Consider the following 14514-nt stretch of genomic DNA (forward strand, 5'->3'; position numbering starts at 1 on the left):
ACCACTTTTTTCTTCGGCTTTTTGACAAAACATTTAACAACATGCAGCTTAGCGAACTCAACTGACACTCAGAATCACTCTCCTTGTGATCGATCTAAAAGCGTTTTGCTAGTCATGACTGTGTACAAGCACTTTGAGGTGTTAAATAAATTAACAGCTGTTGAAACCTTACATTTTTTGTTGTGTCCGAGCACTGAAGGGTGCAAACGGTGTCATAGTACAGGCCATTGGTGCAGGTGTACATGCCCTGGAATAGATCAGGTGGGGCCGGGCACGATATCGGCTCGCAGCCAGTTTCCTCCCACTGCCCTCCTTCCAGACACTCTATCTTGAAGTGCTTCCTAGAGACAACAGGTAATACACACATCTCTCAATGACCCGAATTATCACAAGACCTCATCCAGTTTAACACACACTGCTGTTTTGCGTGAAGCTATAAGGAAGGTTTACAAATGAGACATTGACCAGACAACTGAACACATTACATGGAAAAATGTTGGGATGTACTGAAGCACGTGTTGTAAGAAACGCTGAACACACAACAATGTAAACAATATTTCCTGTGTGCTGCATGTTGGGTGTAAATGCAACAGTGTGTGTTATAATATTTATGTGGGTACATCTGTCAAAGGTAAAAGTAAAAAGCCTGTTTAAAGCTCTTTAATAGCGGCTGCCTTTTACTTTCACATGCTGAACTAATAAAGCATCAGGGGTTATTAAAATGTTCACTCATGTCGGAGGAAGCATAACTCATAAAGACACCCAGCTGCAAATGGAACTTCCAAATAAAAAGTTGTTCATTGGATTGCAAAGAAATTTGGGGTAAAATCCATCCATTCATCTACCCATCCATCCATTTTCTTGTACTGATCCAATCTAAATGTCATAGAGCGAGAGGCGGGGCACATCCTGGACAGGCTAACGGATCCCACTCAGATTCATATCTGTGGTAAATTTAGAATCACTAGCAAGCTTTCTATGATATCAAATAGCCTTTCTGTTTGGTATTTATTAATCTGCTTTCAAATACAAGACCATCCTGACCCCCCAACGCCGTCTGAAATGTGTGAAGAAAGCCGACTCCTGAAGGAGGACATAAACTTACGCCACAGGCTGCATCTCCTGTTAGGAGACCCTCATTTCATTATAAACATGGGATCTGTTTTCAGTAATGAGCAGTTACTTGGGGAATACAACTGGCAAAGGAATGACGAGGCCCAGTTAGCAGCAGTACATATTTTATTGGACCCTAATGTGAGTTTGCTCCCAAACTGAATATAGGTATGTGGATGATGGGCCAAAGAATACCTCTTAAAAGCTGTATACTCATTGATATTTAAAACTTTCCCCTTTGGGTTCTGGGTGTTCATGGGATGCATTGTTACAACAGTGATTAAGAAAAAAAATCTAAAGCAAAGATTCTAATTTTATGAACTAGTGCGTAATGGGAATCTTGTAAAGTAAAGGAAAAGAGAGAATTTCCTCCATTACGCATGGAGGCATGTGTAATTAAACACTGTATTTAATTTGGTTTGTCTATGCTGACTAGTGTCCCATTTGGATATAACAAGTAAACGCCTGAAATAAAAAGTTTTCCCATTGATAATTTAAGGAATCATTCAGAAGACGAAACGCCTGGAATTAGAATAAGAAGACATTTTTTTGTGCGTGTTTCAAGCTTTATGCTGCAATTAATACTTAAATAGTGAATGAACTTTGACTAATGCTACTCTGTTGACTGTACTGCCAGCATTTCTGCCCAACTTACCGTCGTATCTTCTTTTTGAGGCTCCCTAACACATAGAAGCCTGGGTTGCATTTGTAACGACAGACAGAGCCAACATCGTGCCCTGAAGCTAGACAGTCTGCTGTTAGCAGCTTGGCATCGGATATGCTTGGCACCTCTGGACATTCTATCTTGCAGTAGGCCTCTGGCAAAGACCACAGCCCGTCCTCCAAACACACCAATCTGTCACTGTCACCTAGGGAGGAGAGAGGGAGAGGAAGGCAGAGGGGAGGTGAAGGATTTTAAGATCTCCAGAGAATTTTAAAGTAGAGCCAAACAGCTAGGTTAGTTGTGTACTTAGCTTTGTTATGTTCATGTTTATTTGACTGCATGAATATAGCAGAACTTCTTATTTTAATTGAATGATAATAATGTTTAATGAAAATTAAGAAAAACCTTAAGGTTCAGAGATCACTGGTATTCTCGCTCTAATATTGTAGGCCTTTACACTATAATAAAAGCAGTTCCAAATGACTGTTGTATTGAATTTGTGCTCAATGTGTAGTTTGTGGCTCAGCTGCAGGAGAGGGGTGGGGCAGTGGCCCATTGGCCGGCAGCGGAATGGGCGCTGTTGCCACTGCTGTTGGGGGAGGCTCAAGCTTGCCACTGGCGTCTAGATGTAGCTTCGAAGATGTGCGTGGAGCCATCCTGGACCTACTTGTCCTCTCACTGGCAGCAATTTTGCGGCAGTGGAATGGGGGTGAAAGATCAGACCTTTGCGTTTGCTCCGCGGCTCCATGATGCAGCGGTCCGATGGCTTCAGCCGGGACCGTCACCAGAGGAGGCACAGTAGCTGGATCCGGTGGTCCAGGAGCAGTTTGTTGAGGGGTTTCCAGGGGAGACAGCACAGTGTGTCAGTTGCCATCGGCCCGCAAGCCTGCATGCAGCGGTCACACTAGCTGAAGACCACGTGGCAGCACAGCCAGAGGAGGCAGTGCAACCAGCAGTGGAGAGTCGCCTGGTTCCGGCCCCGAGGAGGTTCCCCACCTCTGCTATAGCTTTGGAAGCTGCGGGGCAGTCATCTTCCCGTCTACAGCCATGGGACGCTAACTCTGTCTCTCTTGCAGGTCTCTCCACATGTCCTGGCAGCTGTAGACGCTGCGCCCCACCCACCAGAAACCACAAGAACGCCGGGCCAGGAGTGCTGGAAGTGCAGGCAACCAGGATACATCAGCTGAGAGTACCCACCGATGGAGGTGGATCAGGTGTTCTATGTCACTGGCCCTCAAACACCCTCGATCTGACGCATCCCTTAATTCTCTGGACAGATTGGGCGGGGTTTAATAATCGGTTGGGGTAGTGTGTGGGGATGCGTTCACGACCTATGACGGCATGTTGTGTCTGTGTTACACTCAGATGTGGCGCTATTCAACGCTGACTTTCTGCCAGCTCCTGCCAGATTTCCCACTAGAGGAGTCTCATGATGACACCTTATGCTCAGCATTCGACGAAGTGATAGGAACTGGTGGTCACATGGTGCACCATGACGCAGCACTAACCTGCTCACATTTTGTATCATTTAAAGATAGGCTGTATCGAGTGAGTCGTGACACTTGCACAGAAAAGGAACACGCCCAGTTGTTGGTGCCAAAAAGCTGCTGGAAAAATGATTTTCCAAACAGCTCACTATTATCCTATGATGGAGCATATGGGGTATGATAAAACTCCGGAACAAATAATGGCCCGATGTTATTGGCCAGGCATCTAGGCGGATGTGCGCCAATGGTGTGTGTTCTGCCCGGAATGTCAGCTGGTGAACCACCCGGCCATTTAAAAAGACTATGAAGTGGTACAGTCAGACAAGTGAGGAGCCACACAGATATATCACCTCAGCCTCCTAAAAGCACGGAGAGAGGCTGAAACCACTTCTCTGGTGAGCTTGGTGAAGGAAAGAGATGAGTTGGGGTCGGAGTTGCCAAATTCCACCATACCATCCTTCCTCCGTGGTGATAACTATCTCACACAGGCTGAAAGAATGGATATTGCTACATTGCAATAATGTTTTGCAGATATCACCCCCCTGCCCGGTCACACTCATAGAGCACCATTTTGAAACACGCCCTGGTGTGACGATGCGTTCAGAGCCCTACAGGTTATCTGAACATAAAAGACAAATTGTTCAGAACGAACTGGCTGAAATACTAAAGCTGGAAATAACAGAAGAGACACACACAGACACACAGTGCATGGTGTAGCCCCATTGTGTCCCATAGTGACAAAAGATGGGTCAGTATATTCCTGTGTCGACTACTGCAAAGTGAATGAGGTGTCGCAGTATGATGCCTACCCAATTCCCCAGGTCAGAGAGCTACCTGGACTGGTTTGGCACTGCTGGCTTTTTCACGAAGCTGGATTTAACCAAGGGCTACTGGCAAATTCCCTTGTCTCTAGAGTCCAAGGAAAAAATGGCTTTCTCTACTCTGTATGGTTTGCACCAATTTCCCACACTTCCAATCGGCTTGTTTGGAGCCCAACCACTTTCCAGCAGCTCATGGACCGGGTGCTATGTTCACACACTGCGTATGCTGCCTCCGGTCATCCTGGGCATGTACAGCGGGTGGCTGCAGTCCTGGAGTCCCTGAGGCAAGCGTGACTCACCGCCAATTCAAGGAAATGTGTGGTTGAACAGAGGGAGGTACAATACCTGGGGTACCGCTTCGGACGCAGGCAGGTGCGCTGTTAGATGGATAAAACAGCAGCCATTGCATTACGCCCGCATCCCAAGATCAGAAAAATGGTGTTTAAATTATGCAGCAGGCTTTCCCATTTTGCTGAAATGTCATTACAGGAACTGAAAATGGTACTCAATAGTTTTTGTGGCTTCATGTGCTTTTATACATGCGCATCTCCTCCCAGATCTGTATCAGGGCATCACTGATCTCACAGACAGTCTGAGGTACAACCTGGACCAAAACATAATGTCCCAGAGGTGTTCTATTGGATTTACTCAGCCTAGCATGGGGGCCAGTCACTGTTATCAATTCTTTCATCCTCCACAAACTGCCGGCATGCTTACCAAATTAGGCCAGGACTCACTGCCAGTGGGTCCAAGGATTTCATCCTGATAACTAATGGCAGGTGCTGTTGTCTATCCTGTAGAGGTCTGTGCATCCCTCCATGGATATGGCTCCTCAGACTATCAGTGGCATGGTGGATGTGCCAATTCCGGTATTCTACAGCAAATTAAAAGTTGGGCTCCACAGTGCCCAGCAGTGTCCTGTTTGGAGGTCAGTTTGTATGACACTGGCAGTGTTCCTCCTTGCACAAAGGAGCAGATACCAGCCCTGCTGATGGGATAAAGACCTTCTACAGCCCTGTCCAGCTCTCCTGCCTCCTCCGCCATGCTCTTGAGACTGTGCTGGGAGAAACAGTAAGTCTTGATGTGCCATCCTGTAGGAGTTGGACCGACTGTGCAACCTCTGTAGCATCCAGATATCGCATCATGCCAGCAGCAGTGACACTGACCCATGCCAAATGCAAAACTAGCGAAAACTCAGTCAGAAAAGATGAGGAGGAAAAAAATGTCAGCCAGCCTCCACTTGTAAAAACATTTGTGTTTTTGAGGTTGTCTCATTGTTGCCCATCTAGTGCACCTGTGGTTAACTATATCAACACCAAAGCAGCTGAAACTGATTAACAACCCCCTCTGACACTTGAACTGATATCTTGGACGTGAACTTATATCCCAGAAGTCTTAATGACTTAATGTTATACAATGATTAAACCGTGTTCTTTATTTATTTCTTTATTTCTTTTGACCAGTGTATATACTTAAGTCTTTTTCTCTATGGCCTTCAGAACTATATATACATCTACATATATACACATCTACATATATATATATATATAACATATATATTTAGATGTGTGTATATATATATATATATATATATATATATATATATATATATATATATATATATAAAAAACACCCAGCACGCCCCTGCGGGCGGTTTATCCTTCAAGCTCGGGTCCTCTACCAGAGGCCTGGGAGCTTGAGGGTCCTGCGCAGTATCTTAGCTGTTCCCAGGACTGCGCTCTTCTGGACAGAGATCTCCGATGTTATTCCCGGGATCTGCTGGAGCCACTCGCCTAGCTTGGGAGTCACCGCACCGAGTACTCCGATTACCACGGGGACCACCGTTACCTTCACCCTCCACATCCTCTCGAGCTCTTCTCTGAGCCCTTGGTATTTCTCCAGCTTCTCGTGTTCCTTTGAAAGCTGCTGCTGGATAGCGTAGTGGTTAGACTATATATATATATATATATATATATATATATATATATATATATATATATATATATATTAGGGGTGCAACGATATTCGTATCGATATTGAACCGTTCGATACAGTGCTTTCGGTTCGGTACCCATATGTATCGAACAATACAACATTTGTAATTTATTTTATCAACTTTCCTTCTGACGATGCTGTCTGTGTTGAGCGCTCAGTGAATCTGCGTTCGACTACTCCGCCTAGGCTGCACTGTCGAGCGCAGATCCACTGAGCGCTCAACACAGACAGCATCGTCAGAAGGAAGAGCGCAGGGCAAGCTAGCAAGACAGAAGTTAAGCTCTCCTTGCAACATGGACCTCCCCCACCCTCATTCAGATCTGGCGTTTGGAATTATTTTGGTTTTCATGTGACGTATGACCCTGAAGGTAAGCGAGTCATGGACTAAAGTAAAACAGTATGTTGGATGTGCCACGCAATGCTCAATTACATGGGTGGGAGCTAGTGTGTTAGCGCAGTTAGCTCGTTAACGTGTTTGCCGTCTAGCCCCATGCACAGGGCGATCGGCGGTAGCTCGTTAACGGAGATTTGCCGTGTTGTGGTGTTAAGGTCATTTCAACGAGATTAACCTGAAAGCACTAGTGGGAACACAACGAATATGACTGCACATTTACGCCAACATCATCCTAGTGCAAAGACAAAAACAACAAGCATGCTACTAACTTTAGCCGAGTCATTTAGACAGCTGTTAGCACATGATTCTCCTTATGCTGCTGAGAATATAGCCCAGAAGAAGCGGATAGTATAGCTTTTATTTTGGAAAGAGACATTTCTCTGTAATAAACTCTCTTTTCCAAAGATGAGTGATTCCTCAGTCAGATACAGGGCTTGCAATATCGCTAGCCTGACGTCCTGGGGCTAGCGATTTTTTTCAGTCGGGCTACCAAAATCTATCTCTGCCCTGCCCGTCGGGCTATTGTAGGAAAAATATATGTCAATGCTTTTGCATTCTTTCAGAAATGTAGCTGGGTAATTATGTCATTGGCATCGGTGAGCCACTGTCAATATGTGACATATTGAAATCGCGTTTGAATTTGCGCTTGTTTTTTTGCTTTCACTTTGCAATCGTGCGAACTGTGTATAGAGAGCGACAGCACTGATCTGTGAGTGATGATAATTTGTGCACCAATTCCTCTGACATCGTCTTATCAATCGTTAGCTTACTATGCAAACATGACAAGTGAAATCACCCGCAGCTTAAACATGTGAGAGGTTGATCGCGCAGAGAATCGCTGAGCTTATGTGTGTGTGTGTAAAAGCAGCAGGATATATATTTTAGTTCTGCTGAGCCAAATAAGACAGGTCGGGGTGAAGAAGTGACAGCCAAAGAAAAGCTTACCACAAAACGGAGAAGTTATGACAAATGAGACTATGAGGCAAAAAGAAAGTGCAGCTTTATGGTTTCATGGACAAAAGAATTTCTGTGGCTGCAATATGACGAGCTAAATAACCAGGGCTGCACATAAGTGGTCCGCAGGTGCGCATTCGCTGTCAAAATAAAAAACATGCACAAGGGTTAGGGTTAAATTTAAAAACTGTACTTTTGAGTTAAAATATATATTTATAATTTTAATAAATGACAAATTAAAAGGGCATGAACATTTTTTTTGTATCGAAAAAATATCGAACCGTGACACCAAAGTATCGAACCGAACCGTGAATTTTGTGTATCGTTGCACCCCTAATATATATATATATGTATATATATATATATATATATATATTGTGCTGGTGTAGTTCTTCTTCCCACCAGCAAGAGTCGCTACAGTTCTTTCATGCCAAGATTTGTTTGTTATTAGCTGTAGAGTTAGTAATGCAGCACACTTTGAGAAAAGACTGACTCAGCATGTTGTTCAGATAAACATCTGCATCCATCCTCTTCGTTGTTCTACAGAAAGCATCGCTTGTGAGTATTTAAGTTGAACAAGAGTTAATGCAACTATATTGGCTATTATTTATGCACTTTTATGGTTAAAGGTGTACTGTATTCAGATTTACTTTCTTTCCAATGTTAGCTAGTTTAGCCAACTGATTTGCATTATCGTGTGAATATATAGGCTGAATATTGCTTATTTCTTCTGTTTGTAGTTTCACTCTGTTGATAATTGAAGGCAGCGTCAATAAAAGGGACGATACACCTGTCAGTTGTCGAGGAGTTTATCTATCTGCATAACTGTATCCAGTGTAGCAGTGAGGGCAGAATAGTGAAAAAGCGTCCTTCTACAAGACAACCTTTGGATGTTACGTCAACTCAGCTACATCAACCATGTCTGAAGCAAGACAAGATAAAGCATCATCTGTCCGTTCAGAGAAATCATATGGGTCAAAAGGTACAAGTAGGTCATCTGCCAGTATGGCCGCCCTAAACGCTCGAGCCAAAGCTGAAGCAGCACGCAAAAGAGCTGAATACGCTAAAAAGGAAATCGAAATGCAAGTTAAGAAAGCAGAGCTTAAAGTAGAGGAAACACGTCTAGAGGCCACATTACAAGCCCTCCAACAAGAACGTGACGCGGAAGCGGCACACGCCGAAGCAATAGTTTTTGAAACAGCAGTCAATGATCTTGAAGAAGAACACGTGAGTGTACCTCAAAGGGTTGACACTTTGGAACGCACCTTTAACTATGTGAAAGACCAGCTCATCATCAAAGACAGCACAAGCCCAATTGGCCATACCGAGTATAATTCAATGCCTGCACCAAATGTCACATTCCTCACGCCAAAACAAGAGCCAACCAGGTCGGACACCTTAAAGGAATATGTCCTTCAACCTCTGAGTACTGACAAAGGAGAAAACGTTTCCCAGTCTCCGAAATTAATGCAGAAAATGTCACCAGGTACTTCACCGAGATTTGAACATAAGGTGAGCATGCAACAAGGAAACATTTCTGACATAGCCAGGTTTCTTGCAAGACGCGACTTACTCACCGGTGGCCTCCGAAGGTTCAGTGACAAGGCAGGAGATTACTGGGGATGGAAATCTTCGTTTGAGAATGCAATTTGCGACTTAAACCTAACGGCCAGTGAGGAACTGGATTTGCTGATTAAATGGCTTGGCACAGAATCAGTGCAATATGCATATCGTTTAAGAGCTGTGCATATTAACAATCCCTCTGAAGGACTTGCTAAGGTGTGGGAAAGATTAAATGAGTGCTACGGCTCCCCCGAAGCTATAGAGAACGCACTGCTCGACAGATTGGACCGTTTCCCAAAAATCTCATACAAAGATCCACAACTGTTGAGAGAACTACAGGACCTGCTCCTAGAAATAGATGCCGCAAAGAGTGAAGGTTACATTCCAGGTCTACTCTACCTCGATACAGCGAGAGGCATTAATCCAGTGGTGGAAAAACTCCCCTATGCTATGCAAGAAAAATGGATGAACTATGGTTCTAAATACAAAGAGGACCATTGCGTGTCATTTCCACCATTCTCTGCATTTGTGGCCTTCATCAGTAGAGAAGCAAAAATGCGCAACGACCCCAGCTTTAGGCAGTCTGTGCCGCCTCCTCCTGCCCTTTCAAAGACGAATAAACTTTACGAAAAACACGCTAAAAGAGAACCTATCTCAGTCATCAGAACCGAAGTTGTCAGTACGGAGCCGAAATCAACTCCTACAATCATTGAGGACCCAAATAAGGAATGTCCTATCCACAAAAGACCTCATGCTCTCAAAAAATGCAGAGCATTCAGGGAAATGCCACTGGAGGAGCGAAAGGCCTATCTCAAGAAAAACATGATATGCTTCAGATGCTGTGCTTCTACAAACCACCAGGCAAAGACATGTAAGTCAGAAATACATTGTACAGAATGTGATTCAAAATTACACATTACAGCTCTTCATCCGGGACTGGCATCAACGACTACTGCGACAGCTACTATTGCAGAGCCGGTAACAGTTGACGGCGGGGAGCGCAATGCAGCACGGCCCACAGCTATCTCGACATGCACACAAGTATGTGGAAGTGAATTTGAAAGTCACTCATGTGCCAAGATCTGCCTTGTGTTCATTTACCCAAAGAACTCACCTGAAAAGAAACTTAAGGCCTATGCCATCCTAGACGACCAAAGCAACAGGTCACTCGCAAAATCATCGGTTTTTGACACATTTGGCATCACAAGAAACTCATTTCCATATAAATTGAGAACCTGTGCTGGATTGGAGGAAGTGACAGGGAGGAGAGCTTTTAACTTCATTGTGGAATCGGCAGATTGCACGTCACGTCTTGAGCTCCAGACACTTATCGAGTGTGATATGCTACCCGACAATCGCAGTGAGATTCCCACAGCTGAAGCTGCTCGAAACCACACCCACCTTCAGGAAATCGCAACCGAAATCCCGGCTCTCGACCAGAGTGCTCAGATCCTGCTGCTCATTGGAAGGGACGTTATTCAAGCACACAAAGTTCTCGACCAGCGCAATGGACCTCCAAATGCGCCATTTGCACAGAAGCTAGCTCTTGGATGGGTGATCATTGGCAACGTTTGCCTGGGTGGAGCTCACAAACCCGTGCGTGCTAACATTTTCAAAACGAACATCTTAGACAATGGTCGTCCAAGTCACTTCCTTCCATGCAAAAATGCCATTCAGGTAAAGGAAAGTTTCAACTCGCAAGGCTACAACAAGGTCAACACCCCAATGCGAAGAAAGCACTCTTCGATTGGAGAAACAGTTTTCAAACAAACAAGTTTGGACGAGAGCCTCGGCTACTCACAGGAGGAAAGGGCCTTTTTACAGATAATGGATAAGGAAGTCTACCAGGACAGTGCTAACAGTTGGGTCGCGCCACTACCTTTTCGTTCACCCAGGCCACGGCTGCCGAACAATAGGCGGCAGGCTATGCAACGCCTTACATCGGTACGCCACATGCTGAACAAACGCCCTCAGGTAAAAGGTCAGTTTACAGACTTTATGCAAACTTTGTTTGACAATGGCCACGCTGAGATAGCGCCACCACTCACTAAAGAAGAAGAGTGCTGGTACCTCCCCTTCTTCGGCGTGTACCACCCGCGCAAACCGGAACAAATACGCATTGTCTTCGACTCAAGCGCACAACACAATGGAGTATCCCTCAACGATGTTCTTCTTACTGGGCCCAACCTCAACAATAGCTTGTTGGGTGTGTTGATGCGACTCCGTGAAGAAAAGGTGGCAGTCACAGCCGATATCAAACAAATGTTCCATTGCTTCGTGGTCAGGGAGGACCACCGGAACTTTTTGAGATTCCTCTGGCACCAAAACAATGACATGGATCAACCGATCGTGGAATACAGAATGACTGTACATGTCTTTGGCAACAGCCCGTCGCCCGCGGTTGCAACTTACGGACTCAGAAGGGCATCAGAGGACCGAGACAAGCAAGACATCACTACACAACATCTGGTGGAACGACATTTTTACGTAGATGATTGTCTTGCCTCCTTCCAATCAAGTACTGATGCCATTGTTGTTATGCAAAACGCTCAAGACACTATGGCTTCATCTAATCTGAGGCTACACAAGATTGCATCCAACGACGTGGACGTAATGAAGGCATTCCACAAAAACGATCTAGCCAAAGGTCTAAAAGACCTCGACTTAGGAGCTGACATTCTACCTATGCAAAGAAGCCTTGGAATAAGCTGGGACATTGCAACAGACAAATTCACGTTTCAAGCGTCCACTGCTGAGAAGCCCTATACCCGCAGAGGGGTACTTTCAGTTGTCAACAGTCTGTTTGACCCTCTCGGGTTTGCAGCTCCGGTCAGCATCAAAGGCAGAGCTCTCCTTAGAGAACTTTCCACAGACATATGTCAATGGGATGATCCACTCCCAGAAAAGTTGCTCCAAGAGTGGAGTGCATGGAAAGAGTCCCTGAAACTTCTCGAAGAAGTCAGAATACCGAGAATGTACACCTCTATATCCTTCAATGGTGCAGAAAAAAGGGAGCTCTGTATATTCTGTGACGCGTCTACAAAAGCTATCGCTGCAGTAGCCTATGTCAAGCTAACAGACTCAGAAGGCAACAATGAACTGGGATTCATGTTTGGCAAAGCAAAACTCGCACCGCAGCAAGAAATAACAATCCCCAGGCTCGAGCTATGTGCAGCTGTTCTTGCTGTCGAGATTGCTGACATTATCACAGAGGAAATTGATGTTCCCTTCCATTCTACAAGATTTTTCACAGACAGCAGAGTGGTACTTGGATACATACAGAATGAATCCAGACGATTCTACGTCTATGTATGCAATCGCGTACAGAGGATTCGAAAATCGTCCAACCCAGAGCAGTGGAACTACGTTCCAACAGAGCTTAACCCAGCCGACATAGCTTCAAGATCAATCCCAGCTAGTGCACTCTCATCAAGCACATGGCTCAAAGGACCAGATTACCTACTGAGAGCAACTCCTGAAGTGACTAAACATACCTTTGAACTAGTCAATCCTGAATCAGATCCTGAGATCCGTCCAACAGTGACATCACTTTCAACCAATGTCGTGGCTTCTTTCCTCGAAATGAGACGATTTGCGTCTTTCTCTACTTGGGGGTCACTGTTGAGAGCAATAGCAAGGCTCATTCATATTGCAAGGTGTTACAGGAATAGCACTCCCCCAAAAGGGTGTCATGGCTGGCATATCTGCAAAAGTCTTAGTACAGAAGATTACAGTAAGGCAAAGAGCGTTGTTCTGAGTGGTCTTCAACACGAGGTTTACCCTGACATCTTCACATGTCTTCAAGCCCAAAAAGACATTCCAAAACAGAGCCTTCTCAGAAAACTCTCTCCTTTCAAAGACAATGCAGACTGTCTCAGGGTTGGTGGTCGCCTTTCACAAGCCAGCATGGAAAGCGACGAAGCACACCCCATTATCATCCCAGGCAACCACCATTTAACTACTTTACTAATCCGACACTACCACCAACAGGTGCAGCACCAGGGGCGCCATTTCACAGAGGGAGCCATGAGATCCGCTGGCTTCTGGATTGTTGGTGGGAAACGGAGCATCAGTTCAGTCATCCACCACTGTGTAATTTGCCGCAAGCTCAGGTGGAACACAGAAACGCAAAAAATGTCAGACTTACCCATCGATCGTGTGACAGTCTGCCCCCCGTTCACTTACGTCGGAGTTGACGTCTTTGGACCGTGGACAATAAGCTCTCGGAGAACAAGAGGAGGCCTTGCTAGCAGCAAACGCTGGGCCGTCATCTTCACCTGCTTGGGCATCAGGGCCATTCATGTTGAGGTCATCGAGACGATGGAGTCGTCTAGTTTTATCAATGCTCTGAGACGATTCATCTCTATCCGAGGACCAGTAAAGCAGCTGAGGTCCGACTGTGGGACCAACTTTCTGGGAGCGTGCAAGGAGCTCGGAATAACTTCAAAACACTGCGGTAACCAGGAAATTCAAGACTTTTTATCCAAGAATGAATGCACATGGATCTTCAACCCTCCTCATAGTTCTCATATGGGAGGAAGTTGGGAGCGCATGATCGGCATCGTGAAGCGCATACTGGGCTCTATGCTAACTGTCAACTCAGTTCGCCTGTTGACCCATGAGGTTCTCGTTACCCTTCTAGCAGAGGTAACCGCTATTGTAAACTCTCGACCGCTACTACCAGTCTCATCAGATCCAGATTGCCCCCTTCTTCTTACGCCTGCTACCCTCCTTACGCAGAAAACTGGATTACCACCTACACCACCCGGACACTTTGACAATAAAGATATGTTCGGACGCCAATGGAGACAAGTGCAACATCTTTCAAATGTCTTCTGGCACCGTTGGAAAACACAGTACCTGCCGACACTCCAAGAGCGAAGAAAATGGCAATCTGTGAGTCAAAACCTTCAAAAGGGAGATCTAGTTCTTCTAAAGGACAGTCGAGCTAAGAGAAACCACTGGCCCATGGGGGTGGTTGTTGAGACCTTTCCTAGCCAAGACGGACATGTCAGAAAGATTGAGGTAAAGGTCACTTCTGGAGGAATATCTAAAACTTTCTTAAGACCAGTGACAGAGACTGTACTCCTGCTGCGAAATACTAATAGAGACATTGATCCTTAAAGATGGTGATGACATCCAATAGATGTCAGACGGGGAGTGTGCTGGTGTAGTTCTTCTTCCCACCAGCAAGAGTCGCTACAGTTCTTTCATGCCAAGATTTGTTTGTTATTAGCTGTAGAGTTAGTAATGCAGCACACTTTGAGAAAAGACTGACTCAGCATGTTGTTCAGATAAACATCTGCATCCATCCTCTTCGTTGTTCTACAGAAAGCATCGCTTGTGAGTATTTAAGTTGAACAAGAGTTAATGCAACTATATTGGCTATTATTTATGCACTTTTATGGTTAAAGGTGTACTGTATTCAGATTTACTTTCTTTCCAATGTTAGCTAGTTTAGCCAACTGATTTGCATTATCGTGTGAATATATAGGCTGAATATTGCTTATTTCTTCTGTTTGT

General features: G+C 45.1%; 1 protein-coding gene across 1 annotated transcript in view; it reads right to left on the reverse strand.

The window, feature by feature from the left end:
- pappa2 (pappalysin 2) overlaps positions 1–14514 on the reverse strand; it is a 94315-nt gene that overhangs the window by 25316 nt on the left and 54485 nt on the right. Inside the window, exons 21-22 of the mRNA XM_026150132.1 lie at positions 1769–1982; positions 173–341 (exon numbers count right to left, since the gene is read on the reverse strand). Coding sequence (XP_026005917.1) covers positions 173–341; positions 1769–1982 — 383 coding nt within the window. The remainder of the gene's footprint in view (positions 1–172; positions 342–1768; positions 1983–14514) is intronic.

Source organism: Astatotilapia calliptera, chromosome 18 (genome assembly GCF_900246225.1).
Source record: "Astatotilapia calliptera chromosome 18, fAstCal1.2, whole genome shotgun sequence".
In the NCBI taxonomy this organism is placed as follows: Eukaryota; Metazoa; Chordata; class Actinopteri; order Cichliformes; family Cichlidae; genus Astatotilapia; species Astatotilapia calliptera.